Here is a 21782-nt window from a genome sequence, read left to right as displayed (position 1 = left end):
AAACATTGGTACTGTGCATGGCTAACCTGCAAGATAGGTAGATTACTGGGCACAGCGGGGATCATTGGTAGTGTGCATGGCTAACCTGCAAGATAGGTAGATTACTGGGCACAGAGGGAAACATTGGTAGTGTGCATGGCTAACCTGCAAGATAGGTAGATTACTGGGCACAGCGGGGATCATTGGTACTGTGCATGGCTAAAGAACTGAAATAATATACATGTTTTTACCCACAATGCAGCATGCATTTCCATAATTGTAACTGAACCCGTTGCAATCAGGTACAGAATTCTACATGAGACAGCGAAGGCAAATAGGTTCTTTCTGTGATAGGGTGGTGTTTAGCTTGGACTTAGGTGTGCATTACATGCCCTTCAATGGCATTCACAGTGGCTAACTGATGCACCTATAAGCACAACACGCAAAGGAAGCCCTGTGCTTTCAGATTGGTCAAGGTCACATGTGTCCTTAGACTCCAAAGTATACACAAAAATCAAATTGGTACAAGTAGGTGAATTAACGCTATTTATGATGGTTTAGTGGATGCCCCAAGCACTGACCCTAACGATCAGAGATGAATCTGTAAATGTTTCCTCATACATGGTAAAATATGAAGGTAGAGCTTTATTCTTTTTGCCATTGCCCTTCTTTCTCTCACCTTCCCTTAAAACCAATAAATGGCTTAATAGAATGAACTGCATAATTTCTGGTTATTTAGCACAATTTTTTTTTTCATGGCAAGAATTAATCAAATAGCTACATACTTCTTCCAAAGTAAAGAAGACTTAGGGAAGCTTTGGGCTGCTCTATCTGTTCTACAAGCCAAGGAAGCCTGTGTGTGCCCAGCAAATACACTACAACATAGTACCACCATAAAATAAATACAGGGTCAACAAACTGGCTATAGCAGAAACTCATTCTGCAACACTAGAAAGGAGCACTGACAGATCCATTTAAACATCACCCAGTAAGCTCCGCCCATTGTTGATTTATCCCATTGCACAAGATCAAAGATGAAAACACTAGAATACAGCTCATACCTTAGAAAGCCAGAAAGAACAACCTTTTCCAATTTCATATATGCTGCTTCAGCCTGGAGAGAGCTTTGAAACTTTATCAGACTTTGCCCATCCCTCCAGGATTTATTTAATTAAAATCAATGATAGCATGGGAAAGGAATCTTCTTACCCAGACTACTTTGAAGCAAAAAAATATCAAAGACAAATTCTCTAAATGTATGAAAAACTGTTTAACTATTTAATCAACTGCACTGAAAACCAACATAATTTATAAACACTATTTACCTTCCTGGAGTTAGTTATTGCACCTAGCTAGGACAGAGAGAGGTACTTGCAATAAAGGTGAACATCACAAGCATCTGCATCATCAACAACTGACTTTACCAAGTATTGCTATCTAGCCATGTGTTTAGGGTACAGAGCCACTATATGGCAAGTCACAGTGTACTGCACCATTACCCAGGGAGTGTCACTGATGACACTTGCCTATTTGGCATTGGAGGAAATTCTGGCCCTATAGAAAAATTGTGCCTTCTTGTTGTTCCATATAACAAATAAGAGGCACAGATAAAAAGTGAGTCTAGAAGGTTGAGAAGATTTACACTAGAATTTTTATCTGTGTCTACTGTTTCTCCAGCTGCAGAAAATGCCAAGATGAAATGCCAGTGCTAAATGCCAAGACAAATAGAACCAACAGGTAAACCCACAGGAAAGTATAATGTTATAAGTGAGATTTGTGAGGTGTGACAAAATAAGGGGACATAAAGTCAATGGAGAGAGGAGAGCAATATATAAACCTCTGTTTCTCAGTGGCAAAATAGGACGTGCCAATGAACTTGTTGGAAGGGTGGAAATTGCAAGTGAAAGAGGCCCAGGAAAGACTGAAGCAATTATATGGCTAAAGCAGTATGGGATTTTTGCAGTAGCCTGCAGCTTTTGAGAGATTCAGACTAGTATTATTGCTTAGGTGTTGGATCCTGAGGGAGGAATACACAGAATAAAAGGGTAAAGCACAGCAATTTGGCTTGAAAGAGCACAGTATTAATGAAAGAAATTGATAAAGAACAAAGAAAATGAATCTTCTCTTTTGTATTTAAAACTGAGTTTGTTTTCCCCTTGAATCGCAATTGCTAATCCCAGCCCACTTCTACTACAGAGTCGCTTTAAGGTACCAGTGGGCCCAGGGCTAAGATCTCATGGGTGGGCCCCCACATTTGCTCCAATACATTTCTAACAGGACTGACTACCTACAAGCAGGGGAACTTGAATACAATAAGACAGGAAATACAGAAAAAAACGTATGTGCTTATTGAAATAGACATGAGGTCCAGGCGTGCCAGCCGGTACCACAGTGTTGGGAAAAGATAAAATGTTATCACAAACTCCAGCTTTATTAAAAATATATCCTTTAGGTGCATTTGTTTTAATAGAAAGTAACACAAATAGTTATGTTGAGCTCAGCTGATTAAAATGAGGGGTCTGCCATTTTGGAGGATGTTTCAGTTAAAAGTTATAGCAGATTATAGTCTGATGGTGGGTCCCCAGTCCTGGTGGGCCCTGGGAAATTGCCCCTTTATTAAAAATGTCCTGTTCTACTAAAGCCTGATGTAGTTCTAATTTAAAGAGACTGAATACACAGACATACCCATACGCAGCCATCTACAGGGAATACAGTATTTACTTTACTCAGTCAGAATTCATTGTTTGTAAATGACAAAAAAGACTGCTGTACATGCTGAATGGATATTACATATAGTAAATATAATGTTATATTCTAAATATAATCAAAAAATTGACATGGGCTTAAAAGATTGCATTAGCAATGCCTTTACACCACTAAAATTACATTTGCACAGGTACCTAAAATTATCTGGGAAAAAAATTTTGAAATATAAATATTGAAGTAGATTAGAAACGTAGCAGACTGAATGTAGACACGGTCTGTCTTCATATTTACATCTCTACCTTCTATAAACACACCAACGCTAGTCTCAATAAAGGGCTCTAGGCAACTGAAGGTGATTTTTTGGACTATTTAATTATAGGAGATTTAGCTTGCATTTTAGTATGCAAATCAATATACAAAAATAATGGATACGGTCAATCTCTAATGGAAAAATATATATATATAATAAATAAATCTTAAAAAAGATGAAAAAGCCAAAAAAAAGCAGAAAAGAAGCTGAAAATAAAACATATCAACCTAAAAATATGAGAGAACAAAACACTGAAAGGATGAAAATCATATTAGGTCATATTAACTGGGTAGAAATAAGAACAGCAGGAAATGATCAGGGTCAGACTGGGCCGGCCCAGACCCAATCCCCGCTTGAGCTCCCTGGTCTGCAGATCTCCCTACTCCAACGCGCTATATCTATTTTGACATATCTTTAAGAGAATATGACTTACTACCACAGTTATACAACTTTTTCATTTTTAGCAACAATCGTATTCCAGTCTCCAGGAATGTTCTTATATTATACTGTGGATTGATTTGTTTTGTTCCCAAAAGAAAAAAGTAAAAAAAAAAAAAAAAGTAAATTTTCTACCTCCAGTATATACACTGTCTTTTTATTTGTTTATTCCTTTGCAGGCATAAATACTGAATGTGATGATATCACTATTTATTTTACACCGAAAGATTTATTTGAACACAATAAAAGGAATGCCTCCCACAACTAGATACCTGTAGCAATGGCCCGTTGTCCTGCAAACCAGCTGCTAATGTGAGAGTGTAAGAATGCTCAGATCTGGGCGACAGTTTCATCCAGTAACTAACCCCCTATAGCTTTTCACAGGGGGCATTGACCATATTTAGATTGTAAGCTCTACGGGGCAGGGACCTCCATCCTACTGTGTCTCATACCACATGGCACTTAATCCCTGTGCATTTATACATATTTATTGTATTTATTATAACACTTGTCCTCCCTATGTGTAATTTTGTATATTGTAAGATCGTACAGCGCTGCGAAACCCTTGTGGTGATTTATAAATAAAGTTATACATACATTATACATATTTTCTGTTTTCAGTGATCCCATCTGATCCATTAATGGACATTAAGTGGACATCTCCATCCAAAAACAGGTTTTAAGGCATAATCAAATACTAAGCTTCTTTACAATATACATTAAATCATGTGTAAATGTAATTGCTACTGACTTTTTTTTATTCCTTTTTGCCTTCTTTTTCTGACTTTTTCTGACTTTCGAAACAATGTAGCAGTCAGTTCTTCCTGGCTTCTGTTGGCCAGACAGGTACTGCTTTTGTTCTAATTTATAAACAGGTTTTATTTAACTTAACTAAAATTAAAATGGCTAAAAATGCTATATTTTTACCATCCATAAGGTTCAGCATCTTTATTACAGTAATAATTCAGGCCTTCAAAGTTGTCACAGGAGCTCCCCATCTTGGATTCTGTTAGAAGCATCAGTGATCTGTGGGCTCTGGGCAGCTGTTGGGAAGCTAAGCTAAGGGGTCGTCTCAAATTATCAGCAGAAAATGAGGTTTGTCTGTCATATAAGCTGATGCTACAGGGGAAAATGGGCAGGACAGAGGCTATATAAATGGCTGTGATGTGCTGTGTAAGAAAGTCAGGGAAGGAATATAGGTAGGGGTGCGTCAGATTTATTGCAGATTTACCAGCCCTAGCTGGCGGTTTGCTATGTAGGTCTAACTAGATTAAAACCCTGCCCACAAGTTGCCCAGCAATAGCAGTCCTAAATGTAGGTACAAATAAGCATCCACATTAGTATCCTGCATTCAAGTTATAATTCCAGCTTTTCATAGTCAATGTGCAAGCTATTCCATTGTATCAATCTGATAAAACACAATCTAATAACATTTATAAGATACACGAAAACCTATGCACACTGGTGTAAATTGATGGTAGCACGCAAACTGAGGTTTATTTGAATAATTGATTCTCTTTGGTCGGTGGGAGAGGCAGCCCTAATTCAGCATAATATTACTTGCCTTTCTGCACACCTGCTTGCTCCCTGGACTGTGAATGAAAGATATAACATTCTTAACGCAATGAGCACGAGTGAACGCCAATTTCTTAAACTATCGCTCACTTCGTAAGTTAACGTTTATTTCACTGGAGATGTCACACTTCTCTGTTAACAAATTGCAATGGAGACATTCGGCTTTAATGATAAAATAAATATTCTCAAATGTTCTTCAAACCCTCTCAGGTCAGCAAAGACTTCAGATTCTTTTTTCATTTTGCATTTATTGTTCATTTTAACATTACAGCATGTTCCCCACTTCACTTAGTGTAAATATTGCGTTATAATGATGCACAATCTCACAAATTCCAAAGTGTTCCTACGTTTAACCATTGAAAAAGGGCAGAAAAGGAAATGATGATATACTGTAGAAAAGAAAAAAAAAACTTCTGCACCAAGTCTACTAACCCAAAGCAACCAATCAGCATGGAGCATTGACTGGAAAAGGAACAGCCGATTGGTTGCTAAAGGCCATGGCAGACAGGGGTGGGGGGGTTGTCGCCTGGTCTAATGCAGTCGATTAATTTCCCAAAAATGGCTTCCCCTTCACTTGCCTTTGGATTAGTAAAAGGAATCCCTCTGATTAAGCCAGACTGCTGCGAGTAATGTGTTTTACTTCCTGCAACCCAAAGGGGAAGGGGGGGGCATTTGTAGGAGATTTGTGTGCAGATCTACAGTGGGCGACAAATCTCCTTGTGTGCCATTAGCCTAAAGGCTACTAGATGTGAGGTTATTTGTAAGGTTATTTTTCAAACTATAACTAGGGCAATTCAATAAAAGATACAATGTTTGCTACCGTTTTAGTAACCTATAGCAATCAATGGACACGTAGCACTTACTGTTCAGTTGTTTGTGTATCTTATAGACACCAAACTTTAATAAGGAAAAGAACATCACAGTGCAATGCATTGTGGGTTATGTAGTTCCTGGATGCTGTCTGTAAGCTGTGGAGTTGTTACAATTTGTAACATCAGTGTTTTAGTCCCTCCTCCTACGCCAAGATTTCAAATTATGCAGAAAGAGAAATACTGTTTTGCTGCTACAAAAATGGTATTTATTCATACTTTTTGAAGGAACAGATTACAGTATACAGTACAGGTATATTCTGGGGTTTTTAACAAATTCTGGTTTGGAAGCTGAAGTTCCCCCTTTAATGAAGCTGAAAAACTCAACAATTGTATTCATTTTAGCATGACTGCATTTGCAGCTACATTCATAAATGACCATTATGATATTCCAAATTATGGAAGGACCCTTTATCTGGGAAACTCCCAAATCCCAATTAGTCTGGATAACAGATCCTATACCGTTCTGCAGAGATGACAAGGAACGAACTGCTATGTATGAAAACCTTATCAGAAAATCCAATCACCATTTTATAATATGAAGCAGAGTGAACTAAAATCTAGTAATGACTTTATTTTCGAACAGGTGCCCTCAGAACGTGAGTGACAGGACATTACAGTCAGGCCAGTAAAAGCAATTTGAGTGGGTAACTCACTGGCATATTACTTAATTAAAATAAATGGAAATAAAGAATGAGACTTGAGCCTGTTTTATATTATCCTTGACAAAGGGTATTGAAGCAGACAGCTTTATTATGGAGTTAGCTAGCTGTATTCCCCATTTTTTGTAAAGGAGTTGTAACAGGGACCAGATAATTAATGAAAGCTGTGGCCAGGCCTGGGAATTACGCCAGTATTCTCTTTGTCTTTCTAACAATTTATCATTTAAACCCATTGAGAAAAATCAGTGAACAAACCTGTTAATATAAACAGAAAGTAAATTGACAGAAACTGATCTCTGTTAACTATATCCAGGGCCAGGACTACAAAAGGGAGGAGGGCCCAGAAACAAGTTTTACAGAAAGGTCCAAAATACAATGACATTTCTAATAGTATATTATGTAAACAGGTCTTCATTTTTTACTGATTTGTCTTTTCTCTCCATGCAACTTAATCTCCATGTTAACTTAACCTCCGTGTTAATCATAAGGATATTAGAAATGACCAAGAAGTTTCTTAACTAATATGCCCATGTTTTTTAAATTCAAGGGAATTCCCAGGTGATTGCGAATCTCCCTTGCGGAGTATGTGTATGTACAAGATACAAATGTAATTCTGCAGGGCTAGGGTTGGGGTGAGGGTGTGGTTATTTGCAAATGTCGTTCAGTTTATCATATCTGTGTATTTTATAGATATAAATTGAAGCTATTGTATTAAAGAGCTATTGTGGAATATACCAAGATCAATCTACTGTAAAATATAAGGATATGAGAACCACCGAGGCGACCTGAAACAATAAAATGGCACAAGGCCATAGGCCAAGAGTGCTTTTATAAGTCATAGAATGTTATCTGATTTTGGCCCTAGGGACCAATATCAGATCTCACAGCACAGCCAGATTTACAGCCATTGTTTCCAGTTTATAACAAAGTAGCAGAGGGCCACACATACATTATTGGAAACAACACTTAGATCAGCCATGTCTGGAAGCAGCATGTTTAACCTTGAGTTGCACACAAGGACATTTTGTTGGCAAATTATTACTGAGAGTCTTACCTTCACATTCTCTGGATTCAGCCCCCCTGGGTGTTTATCCATATACTGACATAAATCCGTGTGCTGGAGAAAACAAAAAAGAAAACAGTAAGTCTGCTGTCATGACATTAGAGTTCACCACAATTAAATTCAACTACTCTCTAGTCATTCCTATGGGACTTTTAGAAGTGTATTTATAAAATGGTGAACTCATTTATTTTCTGTAGTGAGCTCTAATTTCACACTTTGATAGATCTATCCTATGTCTCCGATTCAAAGGTGCGCTTGCCAACCAATCAGAAAATCACTTGCAAATAAGGACATGAATGACACAATTTGTTCATAAAAATATACTACTGGGATTTTTTATTGGGCATTATTAAGCAATGGAGCTGCATGGCTCCTTATTTTTTGACAGCTGATTATTAAAAGGGATCTCAACACTTTAAACACATTCATGATAGTGTGTAATGACACATTCACTACAGCATATCAACATGTCAATTTGTCCGAACATGTCTAACTGCTGTGAGCAACACCATTCTGTTCAATGAGGTGTTCAGTGGCATCTTTTCAGTCTTTTCCATTCTTGAATGGATTACTTCAGCACAGAAAAACCTAAGTCTAAAAAGATGTGCCATTTTTGACCATTGTTACCGATCAGTGAAAAATACCAATCCATCGTGAATCACCCCCTTAATATTTTGCTAGTTGTTACGGTTAGAACCCCATTTAATAAGGCAGCCTTGCATGTGTTGCTTGAACCTTATTCTAAAGCATAATGCCAGGTGCCCTCACTGTCTATAATATGAACTACCAGATGCCTGTGCCTGATACAGGCCCCTATATTAGCATGCTGGGTTAGTTACTGATCCACAAAAGACAAATAGTGTGCAGTTGTGAGGCAATTACAAACCCTACACCCCCACTTTGGAAATCGTATGTATGCATTTGTAACATAAGAATTATGCTTCTCCAATATAAGCTACTTTTCATGGATCCCTTAGCCTTTGGCTCTTTTGCTGAATTCCTACTTGGTGGTTAAATCTCCAGCCAAGCCCATAATAAGAAACATGGAAGCTAACAGACCAAGGAGAGCAAATGAAGCATAGTAGTCATGTTCTTATTATTGGGATATAACTGGAGTGATTGCATGTTGATTTTGGAATATCAGAGTTGCTTTAACCAATACAATCCCATTTTTATGTACAATTTTATTGTATGAAAGGGAACAGCGTGGCACTGAAACAATGAGCAGCTTTGCCATGGAGGCATTGTACATTCAGCCCTTAGAAGCACTGAGTGAACTTTCTTTTCTGAAATGAGCCAAGCAATGTCTGTTAGATGGAAAGCTATTTTTATAAATTGCAGAAGAGAAGTATTTTGACTCACAGCACAATATGTTTCAGTAGCAATACAGCATTGAAAATAAGATTTAATGCCGAGCGCAAGGATAGCTATTCAGAGTTCCAAAAAAACCTCAGGTGAATGGAACATGCAAACAAAGAGTTCCATTGAAAGGAAAGCTGGGCTCTGTTCTTTAGTTATTTAAAATCAGATCAGGAATACATGATTTATTATACGTGGTTTTGTAATATGAGAATTAAATTCAATATACCTTGGAATTCAAATCCATTAAACATGCCAAATATGTCAAATCAGCATGTCCTTTTTAGAATGAAATGCTTATATTGTTTCATTCAACCTAGACAAATTGAAGTCAGCGCCTGCTTTAGAGGCTTTTAATTGTTAATGCTGTGTTAGGGACACAAGGAAAAGAACTACTGGGTGTACTGTAGGCTTGTACCAACCAAACGGTTAACCCTATTCATTTTATTGTTATTCTTTTATTTATATAGCACGGACAAAATGTTCCACATTCTAGCAGTTCCTGGCCCTAATGGAGCTTACAGTATATGGTACCTAGCAAACACACACATATAGAAGCCAATATATCTGCCTGTATGTTTTTTGGAATGTGGGAGAAAATTGGAGTACCCAGAGCAAACCACAAGCATGGAGAGATCATAAAACATATGCACACTGTGCCCAGGCCAGAATTGGACCTAGAACCCCTAAAAGATGCAAGGCAGCGATGGCACCCAATGAGTCACTGTGCGAGTTGGTAGAAACACTAGGAAAATTATTATATTACTAGTCAGTTGTGACGGTCTATGTATTGACTGCCTACCTGTGTTATCAGTATATGACGGTACAAATGGGCATCTCTAAATTTGTATTAGGCATGTTCTAATCCCTACTTGGTAAATAGTAGGGGAGGGGGAGTGAACACATATTAGAGTGACTTAAGACCCCATACTATAGGCATTAAAGGAGGAGGTCATAGGATGTTTCCAGGGTTTTTTCCATTCTCTTTAATCCCCACCCCAGTGTTTGAGGGATAGTCATTAGCCTTCTTAGACTACTGGGAGTCCACCCCCATCAAAAAACTAACAGCTGACTCTGAACTGGGCCTGTCTGCGGTTTGTAACAAGGTGTGGAGTGAAATAAACTTTGTCTTTAATATATGTTAGCAGCCAGTGGCATACTGCTTCTCCTTTGACCCCCCTCCCCCAAAAAATGCAGGGCCCACACAACTTGAACCCTAAGCTGTTCCGTCATGTGCATGTTTTCCACAACCCTGCCCCCACTCCTTCTTGCTCAGTGTCTAGAAGACAGGCAAGAAAGAATAAGTAAAATGGAACTGCACCGCTGTATGGTAGCTATGTCACTGTCTAAGGCCCAGGGCGTATTCTCTGTTGGCTGAAAGATGCGGGTTGGGAAGTACCTTAAAGTGAACTGAAGGTAACTTGCTATACACTAGCTGTGGCACTAAGTGAAAATACCCAGCCAAGTTTATTCTCTGGCCAGATCCACCTGGTACAACTAGAGCTGGACTGGACTACATGTGCCATAGGTGTAACTGCTAAAAACAGATAAGTCCTTTTGTAATGCAATAAATTCATACAGAAGTAAATACAGTATATTAACAGTAAGCAATGTTGAAAACCAGTGAATGGAAACAAACTATAAATAATAAATTGTGAATTATTAAACAAAATTCCATTATTGTAAAAATAAAACAAAAAACTGTATCCGGTGCATCAAATACAGTAAATAATTACACTATAAATCTTGTCCATTTGAGGCTCTGAGAGGCTCATGTATAAAAAGGTTTATTTTCTTGGAAGATTAATTTGTAGAGTTCACTCAACAACTTAAGTGCAATTTAACCAGAACCGTCTCAGTTAAGTCACAAGAGGAAAGCGGAAAATTCAGCTCCAAGGTACTGTGGCATTTAGAATATTTCCAGTTCTAAACTTAGTCGCTTTGTCCTGACCTTTTCGACCCATTTTTAAAATACCAAAGGGCCCAATTAAAAGAGCTTGTGCCTTAGTGGCAGCTACTAAGCGCTGTCCCAGTGGAGACTGGATAGGCCCAGCTATCTACCCAACTACTGCTTGTGCCTCCACATGATCAGTCACCAGTCGTTCATCACTCTGCATTTATTAAGGTCATCGTCTCAATTCCTCCAGAATTTAAACATGTTAATTGGCTGAGAATGCTGCCATGTCCTTGTTCCAGTGGCAAACTGTCTACAGCATCAGGCTCGTGCGCTAGAGCCCTGTTTGTGCCACCTCCCCTTTACTAAAACCTTCCGTGGCTGTACTAAACGTATGTCCATGTGATTTGTTTTAAGCGCAGAGTCACTTTTTAAAACACATTTTTCCCTTTAAAAGAGGACAAACAACCCCTATAAAGGCAAATGAAATGTTAACGTCTTACAGTTGTTGAGTGACCAAAATAAAAATTGACTGTGTGATGAATTAAGGCAGTTGACATTCTGTTAAACTAATACAAATATTTTGGCAGGTAAAGAATTATACGCTACTCCAAAGGACTTTTTTTTACAAAGCTATTTATTATGATGTATTTGCCAAAGTTAAACAGAGCCTCCAACTGCTTCCAACATGGATGCCTTCTTGAACATGAAGGGAATGATTTCATTAAATAATGTCATTAAAAGGGGATTTGTACCCTTCACCATTTGAGCCTGAGGCAAAATTCCTATCCAGTAAAGCAGGAAAACCCATTTGGTGGAACTCAGCGCAAATTTGCAAAGATTATAATTAGCCAGCTGAGGTGGGGCAAACCTTTCTGAGACTTCTACTATTTAAACAGATTGGAATTGACAAAGCAAAATAATTTATATGGTTCAAGCAGAGTGCATCCTGCGGCCGCATTCACAATGGGAATTTATACAAACATCACATGTTCCTCAGCTTTTGGCTTTGACGGGAAGGTACAGGTATTATAACTAATTATGTTTCTAACAATTTAAACTCTTCATAATGTAGCAGATAGATAGCTCCAACCTTATTCATTATTTGAGATTTCTGAGAGGCTTTATATGTTACTCTGTATGTCCAATGTATGAAACCCCCTTATTGTACAGCGCTGCGGAATATGTTGGCGCTTTATAAATAAATAATAATAACTTGTAAATTGTCCAGAGCCTACTAACACATTCAATAGCTCATACTATGTCATTTTTATGGGGCTCTGGAACATCAAATCCCTGATGGATATGAACAATAATAACTATTTTGCTTGAATCAAATTGGCACTTGTTCTTGCATGTAACAAGGAAATCTTATTTACAAGTTGAATAAAATGGTTCACCTTCAAGTTAATGTTTAGTATATCCTATTCTTAGCAACTTTTCAATTGGACTTCATTTTCTATAGTTTCTGGATTATATGCCTTTTTCTTCTGCTTCCTTCTAGCTCTCTAATAGAGGTCACTGACCCTAGCAACCAAAAAACTACTGCTCTGTGAAGCTACAAGTTTATTACTATTGCTCCTATTGTAACTTTCTATTCAGTCTCCCTACTATTTATTTTCTAGTTTCGCATTAAAGCCACTGCCTTGTTGCTAGGGTCTGGTGAAATTCAAAACTGGAAAGTTGCCAAATGCAATTTTTCTTAGAATATCACAGTCTACATCATACTTAAAGGTGAAATACCCCTTTATAATATAGCCACCAGTGGTTTATTTGTAATGTATGGTTAGACATGGCATATGCTTTTTACCACTGATATATGTTTCAGTGCATAATTTTAATTATCCTTCATACACATAGGGCAAATGTACGATTTTGTTTCAGAAAATTTTTTTTTCCTCATTTATGTGACAAAACTGTGACAAATTCGAAAGAAAACATACGCCATTTAAAAGCTGTTGAGATCATATTTGATAATATGAAAAAGTCACGTTTTCGTGTGCATCTTTGTTTGTTAGAGTTTTTTGAAACCACGAATGTCAAGTCATTTATTAATAGATTTGAACTGAAAAAGCTCAAATATCACAAATGAATGTTGATATATCAGCCCCATAGTGTCGAAATACTCTGCTGTGATTTACACAGAGATTCCACATCCTTTACATCAGTCCCTATCAAATTCACACACACAGGGTGACTGATTTATTCAAGTTTTATTGAAATTTGATTGAGATAAAAAATAAAGAATTACAACTGTTTTCTCAACCGCTACCATAATCTGAAATGGAAAAAATCAATTGCCATGAAAATAACATTGCTCCATTCCTTTTCATCTCTTTTTAATAATACTTTATATATGTATATATTACGTTTTAGTTGCAAAAGCTCAAATTTTAAAACATTTGCCCATAAGCCAGTTTCATCAGGAGCCATTTAACCCATTAAACCTTCTTGTATGTTTTGGGAGTACTGGAGAAACCAGAATACCCTGAGGATACCCATGCAAGCATTGGAGAGAACAAGTGGCAGGTTGTTCCCCAGCTGGAATAAAACTAGGCCCCCAGCACTACAAGACAGCAATGCTAACCACTGTGCCACCACATTGCTGTAAAAGTTTCCCTCTGATTTGTGCAGGGCTTAGGCTGAATCGTAAGTTGTAATACATACGTTTACAGAGGGAGGCTAGCATCAAGGTTGAGGTTAATGAACTTAATTGACCCTCACAGCTGGATTAGCTCAAACTAAAATCAGGTCACAAAGGGCTATTATAAATGCCTTTGGGGGCCCTATAAGAATGCAAAGCCCAGCACATCATTATAATTACTCGTAAGAACAGGGAAATTCTGCAAAAAAACAGAAAACCATTCACATATCCTCATTTTGCTTTAATATACTGTTGTCTTTGTACCATTTAAAAAATAAAATAGAACTTCCAGAGTAGGTCCCTGGAGGTTGAACCACAATTACATATGCAATCCTCTATGCTCTGTATAATAAATATGTTTACTTTTTTGCAACACAATATAATACTTCTGATATGTCTATGATATGTCTGTGAAGATTCTCATTTATCCCGGTCACAGTATCTAGTAGAATTAAGTTTAAAACAACTGGACTTTTCTGGAGTTTTTCTTGAAAATGTTTCACTACTAATCCGAGTGGCTTCTTCAGTTCAACTGACTGGTAGGGAATTTCCCGGCATTTAAACCCTTGGGGGTAGTACAGTTAGGCTAATGCCAGACGAGGCGTAGGGCGGATATTTTCGGCAAGCGGAAAACGCTTGCCGAAAATTCCGCCCTACGCCACCTACTTGTGCCTGCACCTGAATGAATAGAATTCACTCGGGTGAAGGCACATGTAGCAGAAATACACATAAAAACACAAGACTTTCAAACTCTTGCATTTTTATGCGTATTTCCGCTACATGTGCCTGCACCCGAGCGTATTCTATTCATTTGGGTGCAGGCACAAGTAGGAGGCGTAGGGCGGAATTTTTGGCCTTTTTGCCGAAAATATCTGCCCTAAGCCTCGTGTGGCATTATAGATATAAAATCACAATGGTCCCATTGGACTTATTCAGTTAGGTGTTGGCTGAACAGGTGTAAGAAGGTAGGATCCAGTCACAATGGTACCATGATTCTCATTGATGCAGGTGTTAATCTTAACTTGACTTTATTTAGATGGCATCTTAATTTTATGTATATGTATTTTTACAATAATGTTGGTGTAATCATATTAGGAAATATACGGAAACCATGTCACAGTGGGGCATGCAGTGATGTGAATGATTAACAAACACTTTAAACAACAGATAAACAAAAGGAATTCTGGAAGTGAATTCCAAACAAACTCCTAAAAAAAATCCCATTTACATGGGTTTATCCTAAAGGCTAAAGTTCACCCACTGGGTTTTAAAGCAGAAGCCAGGATAATAGCTGGTCAGATTCCCAACTACAGACCAGTTTCGCCATATAAAACAGATAATAACAGATAATAAAGTATTATACCTGAAGAACACAACCATGCTTTATTTAACAATATCAATATTTTTTTCCAAGTGAGGCTCTGGTAATAGGCATGAAAACTAAACTGCAATCTGAATAGGCTTACCCTAACAGCTAAAATTTAGTAATATATTAACTATTTAACAATATTATTCATTTTGTCTTTATTTATATATTTTGAAAGTAAAGTTTCAAATTACAATGCAGGGTATGATATCTGTATGAAAACTAAAGCATGTATTAACTGCCTAGAAATTCATAAAATATAATATATTTCCGTAAATGTTCATGTCACAAGGGGTGTTAATAATTCTCCCTAATTGGCTGTGGCTGTCATTTGTACATCAGAAATGCATAAGAAGCCCGGGGGCCTCTCTATGAAGCAGGAAGTTTATCCATTCACATTCCTAGCGTGTTAAGCCAGCAGTGTGAAGAGCTCTCAAGCTAAAACAAAAAGGAGACTATTGGCCCCTAGCAATGACATCATGCAGCCGCCACATGTATTGTTTCACTCAAGCAACAAGGCAGTTGCAAGGGATTCTTTCTGGTGGATGGAGAGTCCCATTTGGCATGCATCAGTAATTCCACTCCGTGTGATACATTCTCCTTTCATAACAAAGTCTTTGATATCTGTCAGGCACAGAAAACAACCACAGCAAAGCCCACATTACAGGCTCACGCGTGGCAAGACTTTCAATTAGCCGGGTCCCACATTTTAGTTAAAAAAGGATAAAAACAAAACCTTCAGCTGAATGGTTGTTCTGGAGAGTAACACTCTGTTATCCATTTCTGTGGCTATCAGAAACAAAAGAGCTTACCCTGTATTTGTTCCAGGCACAATTTAGAAATTAAGAAGAGAGTTTCCCTTGTAACAGTCAGAAATTACTGCGCTGTCGCCCTCGCAATGCAAGGTTGGAGGTAATCACAAAAATTGTATGCAATGTGTCCCTGCCAACAACGCATCATCTTTAGAGTTTTTTTGACACCACAACAGATTATACTTACTTTATACATATATATTTTTTGCTATTGCTTAAAGGAACAGTAACACCAAAAAATGAAAGTGTATAAAAATAATGAATATATTATATACTATTGCTCTGCACTGGTAAAAGTTGTGTGTTTTCTTCATAAACACTACTGCAGTTTATATAAATACCCTGCTGTGTAGCCACGGGGGCAGCCATTTAAATTGAAAAAAGGAGAAAAGGCACAGGTTACTAAGCAGATAACAGATAAGTAACAGATTCCCATTGTATTCTACACAGTTTATCTGGTATCTTCTTATGTAACCTGTGCCTTTTCTTTTTTCAATTTAAATGGCTGCCCCCATGGCTACACAGCAGCTATTTCTATTAACTGTAGTAGTCTTTCTGAAGCAAACACGCAACTTTTACCAGTGCAGGGCAACAGTACGTTATATTTTAATTATTTTAAAACATTTTTATTTTTTAGTGTTACTGTTCCTTTAAGCTAAAGAGGGCAAAAGGAAAACTGAAGCTACTCGGTGCATGGCCCATAAAAGGTAGACAATTAATTTGATGTGACTGTTTTCTTAGGAGGAGTTAGGGTATTATCTATTCACTGGTAATCTAATTACCTAACTCACAAAAACCAAACACAGTTGTAAAATGTTCAATTTAAACTGTATATTCAGCACAAGCCCTATTCATTGGACTTATGTTGAACAAGGGGGTATACCGACGCTTTCAAGGGTAAATCTTTAAGCAAACCTACAAACGAGCGATCCTCTTCCTTCCATCTTCTTTCTTCATGATCCCAGGGCTGACACATGTGCAGTAGAGTGAAAAAGTTGCTTTTTTGGTAAAGTTTGACTTTTCACTCTACTGCTAATGCGCAAGCCTCACAAAGAAGGAAGAGGATTGATTGCTCGCAGGTACCCCGGGCTAGTGCAGTTTTCTGCTAACTGGAGCACCGGGGTATCAGGTAAGTTATTACAATCACTTGGGGTGCCTAACATCTTAGCCCTCCTCCCCGTGATTGAGATTTTCCTTCCCTGTCTCAAAAAGTGCTAAAAGTGTTTAAGTATTTGATACTGGGGTACTAAGAGAGGGTCACTATGAAAAACAAGGACTGGGACGGTTATTTCCTGTTGCTCTTATACCTATGCAATGTCATGTTTTTATTGGCAACATCAAAAACAATATCAAAATGCCCTAGCAGGAAAGGGATTCATTAGCAAACACAAAAATAACTCTTTGCCTACTGAACCATCAGACTGCATTATAAAGTAACTAGAGCAGGGAATAACCTTATCCTTATAGATTGCAAGCTCTTATGGGAAGGGGCCCTTTCACCTCTTGTATCCCTTATAGGTTGCTTTGTATGTAATTCTGTATGTCTAATTTATAAAGCCACTTACTATACAGCGCTGTGGAATATGTTGTGCTTTCTAAATACATGTTAATTATAAGCTATACAGCATGTAATGATGGCAACAAAAATCCATGTAGATAGGAACTGGAAATCTATGCAATTGTCTTTTACACACATTTCAAGTAAAGTATTATACATTGTGTTCAATGAAAAACTAAAACACAGCAGGTTACACGCTTCCGCACTTTAGCATTCAGTATATGGGGGCCACTTGCAGGAGTAAATAATTGATTTATATTATAAGAATGACAATGGAATACTAGGAGGTCTTTACAGATTCTTCCTATCAAGATCAACTAAAAGATATCTGATCTGTGCCATGTGGTTTTTTACATTGTCATTGGGCCTTTAACCTTTCTCTCGTGTCCAAAGAATCATTTTAACGTATGAATTTTTTTCCAAGGTACTTACCTGTATCATTGTAACAAAATAGGTAGCATGAAAACAACTTCTGCGGACAACACCAAGTGCTAATGTTGGGATAGATGAACCTCTGTGCTAAACTTGATCATAACAGCACATTGATGTATAATTTGAATTGTCTGAAGACAAAAATGACAGATAATAATAATAAATTCTATCAATATTCATATTCTTGACTTATTTATGACCAACCTAATAGCCTTCGGCACCATTTCCTTGGCTCTTGATTGCTAATTGCTCATCATTTATTTAATGACATTGTCTTTGAAAAGACTTTATAAATCCTTCCATGGTCATTAATGAGCTGATCCAAAATGAAACTCACGAACACCCATCACACAAATAAAACGTTGGTTATGTTCAGTTTAAAAGGGGCATTATCAACGACCCCAATGTACTTCTCTGCTCTATATATTTATAAAATATAAGTCATATATGTGAGGTACAACAACTTTAATTGTGAGAGTCCCAAGAGTCTGTATGTTGTGTAAACATCTAAGGCAGTGGTCCCCAACCAGTGGCTCATGAGCAACATGTTGCTCACCAACCCCTTGGATGTTGCTCTCCATGGCCTCAAAGTAGGTGCTCATTTTTGAATTTCTGGTAAGGAGGCAAGTTTTGGTTGTATAAAAACCAAGTATAATGCTAAACAGAGCCTTCTGTAGGCTTCCAGTACACATAGGGGCTATTAAGTAGCCAATTATAGCTCTTATTGGCACCCCCAGAAATCTTATTCGTGCTTGTGTTGCTCCCCAACACTTTTTCCCTTTAAATGTGGCTCACAGGTATAAAAGGTTGGGGATCCCTGATCTAAGGGATACATTATAACAACATTTTCCAGTTAAAGTACATTTAAATACCCTGAAGAACCTTCAGTCTGACATCCTGCAAGCAGCACAGTCCAGCTACAAGTCCAGAAGCCAAATGCAAACCTCCACAGAATTTTCATGGCTCTCAATCTGCCCAAGGGTGCAAAGGGCTTAATAAAAACCAGGCATGAAACATGAACTATGTCATATTATCAGTCTTCTATGCTAAAGCCTTGGACACTGCTGCTGTAGGAACATGTTTTATGCCTAGAGGCCAAGGGGATGAGACTAGACATTACTACAGGTATGGGACCTGTTAGCCAGAGTTCTCCGGATACCTTAAGTCTAATAAAAAATCATTTAACTTTTAATTAAACCCAATTGGATTGTTTTGCCTCCAATTAACTTAGCTGGGATCAAGTACAAGGTTCTGTTTTATAAGTATAGAGAACAAGAAAAAAAAACTGAATTATTTGATTAAAATTGAGTCTATGGGAGATGGCCTTCCCATAATTCTGAGCTTTTTGGATAATGGGTTTCCATATAATGGATCCCATACCTGTACCAGAATGACCAGTAAAAAAAGCCAAGTATAGAGTTATACTGGTGCCACAATATATATATATATATATATTTTTTTTTTTACAATGCAACATTTTTTCCCAGAATTCCAGCATAATTGCAGTCACAAGGGGGGAAATGCACTTGGTGCAATTTTTCCGTGCCTACCGTAGCGTACCGACTAATTTGCCAAAAACAACTCAAGTGCTTGAACACTGGTTGCCTATTGGTTGACCTACCGCTGGTTAGATGGTGGCAGTAGCTTCAGAGTTCTCCTGTGCCAATAGGTGCAGCAGCACTCGATTTGTAACAGAAGGCAGGAAGGACTAAGCGGCACCATATACAACTATACTGAGGTCCAAGGAGTGTATTTTGATGTAAGTACCTTTAATGAAAATGGATTTACATGCAACTGACTGCGGAGAAATCATTTTGTTGGCCGAGAATTATTTTGTTGGCATTCCTCATGTGTTTTAATGGATTCTGTAATAAAATCCCCATTTTATAAGGCCCATTTGAAAACAAAGTATCATTTCCAATAAACATTCAGCTTGCGTTTTACTATACAATTCATCCAGGTAAAAAAAAAACATGACTTGCTGGCTGTGAAAAATGATGAACTAAAACATGGCTATAAAATGTGATTTGTTATCAGATGATCCCTCTAATACACATAATGGGGAAACAAATGTACTTTAGTCAAGTTATTTTCCTTCCAAATCAATTCCACCTCCTTACGTCCATCTGCTTGGTAAGAGATTTTAATTATTATGCTAGGATCCCCAGATTTTTACAGCTGAAAGCTAGAGTAGTTTTGCACGAACACCATATGTTTTCTTAAGAAACTGCAGAAAGATTAATTATGTGTTCCAGCCCAAAACTTCTTCAACAAAGACAATTCACAGTTTTTTTTTTACTGAAATAAAGACAGATTTAATTATTGGCCTAACTACAAAATCAACCCCATGACTGGTACCTAAATTACATGTATCAAACTAATTCACAGTCATAAGTGTCTCTGTGCCAGGCAAATACATACATAGATGGTACCATTTCATTCTTATTGCTTTGTTATTCATACAATGCTAATGCAATGGCTCTTAAAGTTACCAGAGGAGGCTTTTTTTTGGCCACCTGAGGCAAAGTTCAGGAGCGGCCCTGGGGCCCTAAAACAATTCTGTGCCACTGCTGAAAGCTTGCAAATGTTTTTCATTGTTGTTTTATTTCTACAGGCCCCTGTCACTTATATACTCAAGAACGTTCCATCTCTTTCTTGAAACTATCTAATGTATCTACCAGTACAATCACAATTGTACATCATCACAGCTTTCACTGTATAACACCTATTTCACATATTGAGATGAAACCTTTGTTCTTCTAATCTGAATGGGTGCCCTTGTGTCTGCTGGAAGGATCTACTGGCAAATTTAGAGTTTATTGTATGGTCCCCTTATATATTTAAACATAGTTACAGGTTCCCCCTCTTCTCCAGAGTTTACCAACTTGCTCAACCTCTCTTCAACTGAGATTCCGTGTGGTTTACCAGCTTAGTTGTCCATTTTTGCACCCTCTCTAACTCAATAATGTCCCATTTGAGCACTGGAGACCAAAGCTGAACAGAATACTAGATGGGGCCTTACCATTACTCTGTAAAAGGGGAAGAATTATTCTCTCCTCCCATGAATCTATGTCCCTTTTAATACAGCTCACATACACTGTGTTTTAAAGGGGATGTTCAACTTCCAAAAGGTAATCTGAAGAGCCTGCATCAGAAAAAAATATTTTTGTAATTCATCTTTATTTAAAATCTTTAGTTTTGCAGCTACAGACCAGGATCAGTGCTGCTAAATGTCTCTCTCCTCTGCTCCCTGCCCTCTCTCTGGAGGGGATCACCAACACCAACTTTTATTCAGCCCAAAGTCGACACTAAACTGGTTTCTGTGCATACCTTCCGATTGGCTGAATCATGCCAGCCAATGGTATAAAAGATAAGCAAATGACACAGGTAGGGGGAAACTGTTCTTTTCTGACAGGAGCTCTTCAAATTCAGACTATTGTCTCAAGGTGAACATCCCTTTTAAAACACAGTGTATGTGAGCTGTATTAAAATTGGCATAGATCCATTATTATTAACATTTATTTATAAAGTGCCAAAATATTCCGCAGCGCTGATCCATGGGAGGAGTATCCTACAAACCTTTCTCTGCACTATGGCAGCCATACCATTTCAGTAAGTTGATATTTAGTATTTTTTACCATTTTTAACTTAACCAACAGCTAAACACTGGGGTTTTTGTCAAACAAACAACTGTACATTTTCATAACCAGTTGTAAATGTATTCCAGGATGTATGTACAGTAAGACAAAAAAACAGGCATTAATGGCCATCAAAGGCAAACCATAAATCATAAAATCTAATAAAGAACCACTTTACTAAGAACTCACACAGATACCAATTTGTTCATATAAAACACATTTAAACAGAATTTGATTTTCTAGACCTTTTAGTTATTCCTACAATGTAATTATCTCTGCAAAACCCATTATATTTTTATAACCTGCAGTTCTTAGGAGTAGAACCACTCTCTTCATAAAATATCTGCAATTATCACGTCCCCGTATTCGCACCTTTGGTATAATGTTCACAGCACATCTCTGATTCTGCTAAACATATGCTTTATTTTCATGAAGAAGCACATCACTTGTGAAAAATGCTCTCAAAATAATTCAAAC

At 37.6% G+C, this 21782-nt stretch overlaps 1 protein-coding gene across 4 annotated transcripts in view; it reads right to left on the bottom strand.

Annotated features, from left to right (window-relative positions):
* The window catches only part of cdk14 (cyclin-dependent kinase 14), a 279683-nt gene that overhangs the window by 133352 nt on the left and 124549 nt on the right, over positions 1-21782 (bottom strand). For all 4 annotated transcript variants that reach the window (XM_012964199.3, XM_012964198.3, NM_001102988.1 and 1 more), the window contains 1 exon segment: positions 7594-7656. In XM_012964199.3, the coding sequence (XP_012819653.1) occupies positions 7594-7656 (63 nt within the window).

Source organism: Xenopus tropicalis, chromosome 6, assembly GCF_000004195.4.
Source record: "Xenopus tropicalis strain Nigerian chromosome 6, UCB_Xtro_10.0, whole genome shotgun sequence".
Classification (NCBI taxonomy): domain Eukaryota; kingdom Metazoa; phylum Chordata; class Amphibia; order Anura; family Pipidae; genus Xenopus; species Xenopus tropicalis.
This window is presented reverse-complemented; position numbering and strand designations above follow the sequence as displayed.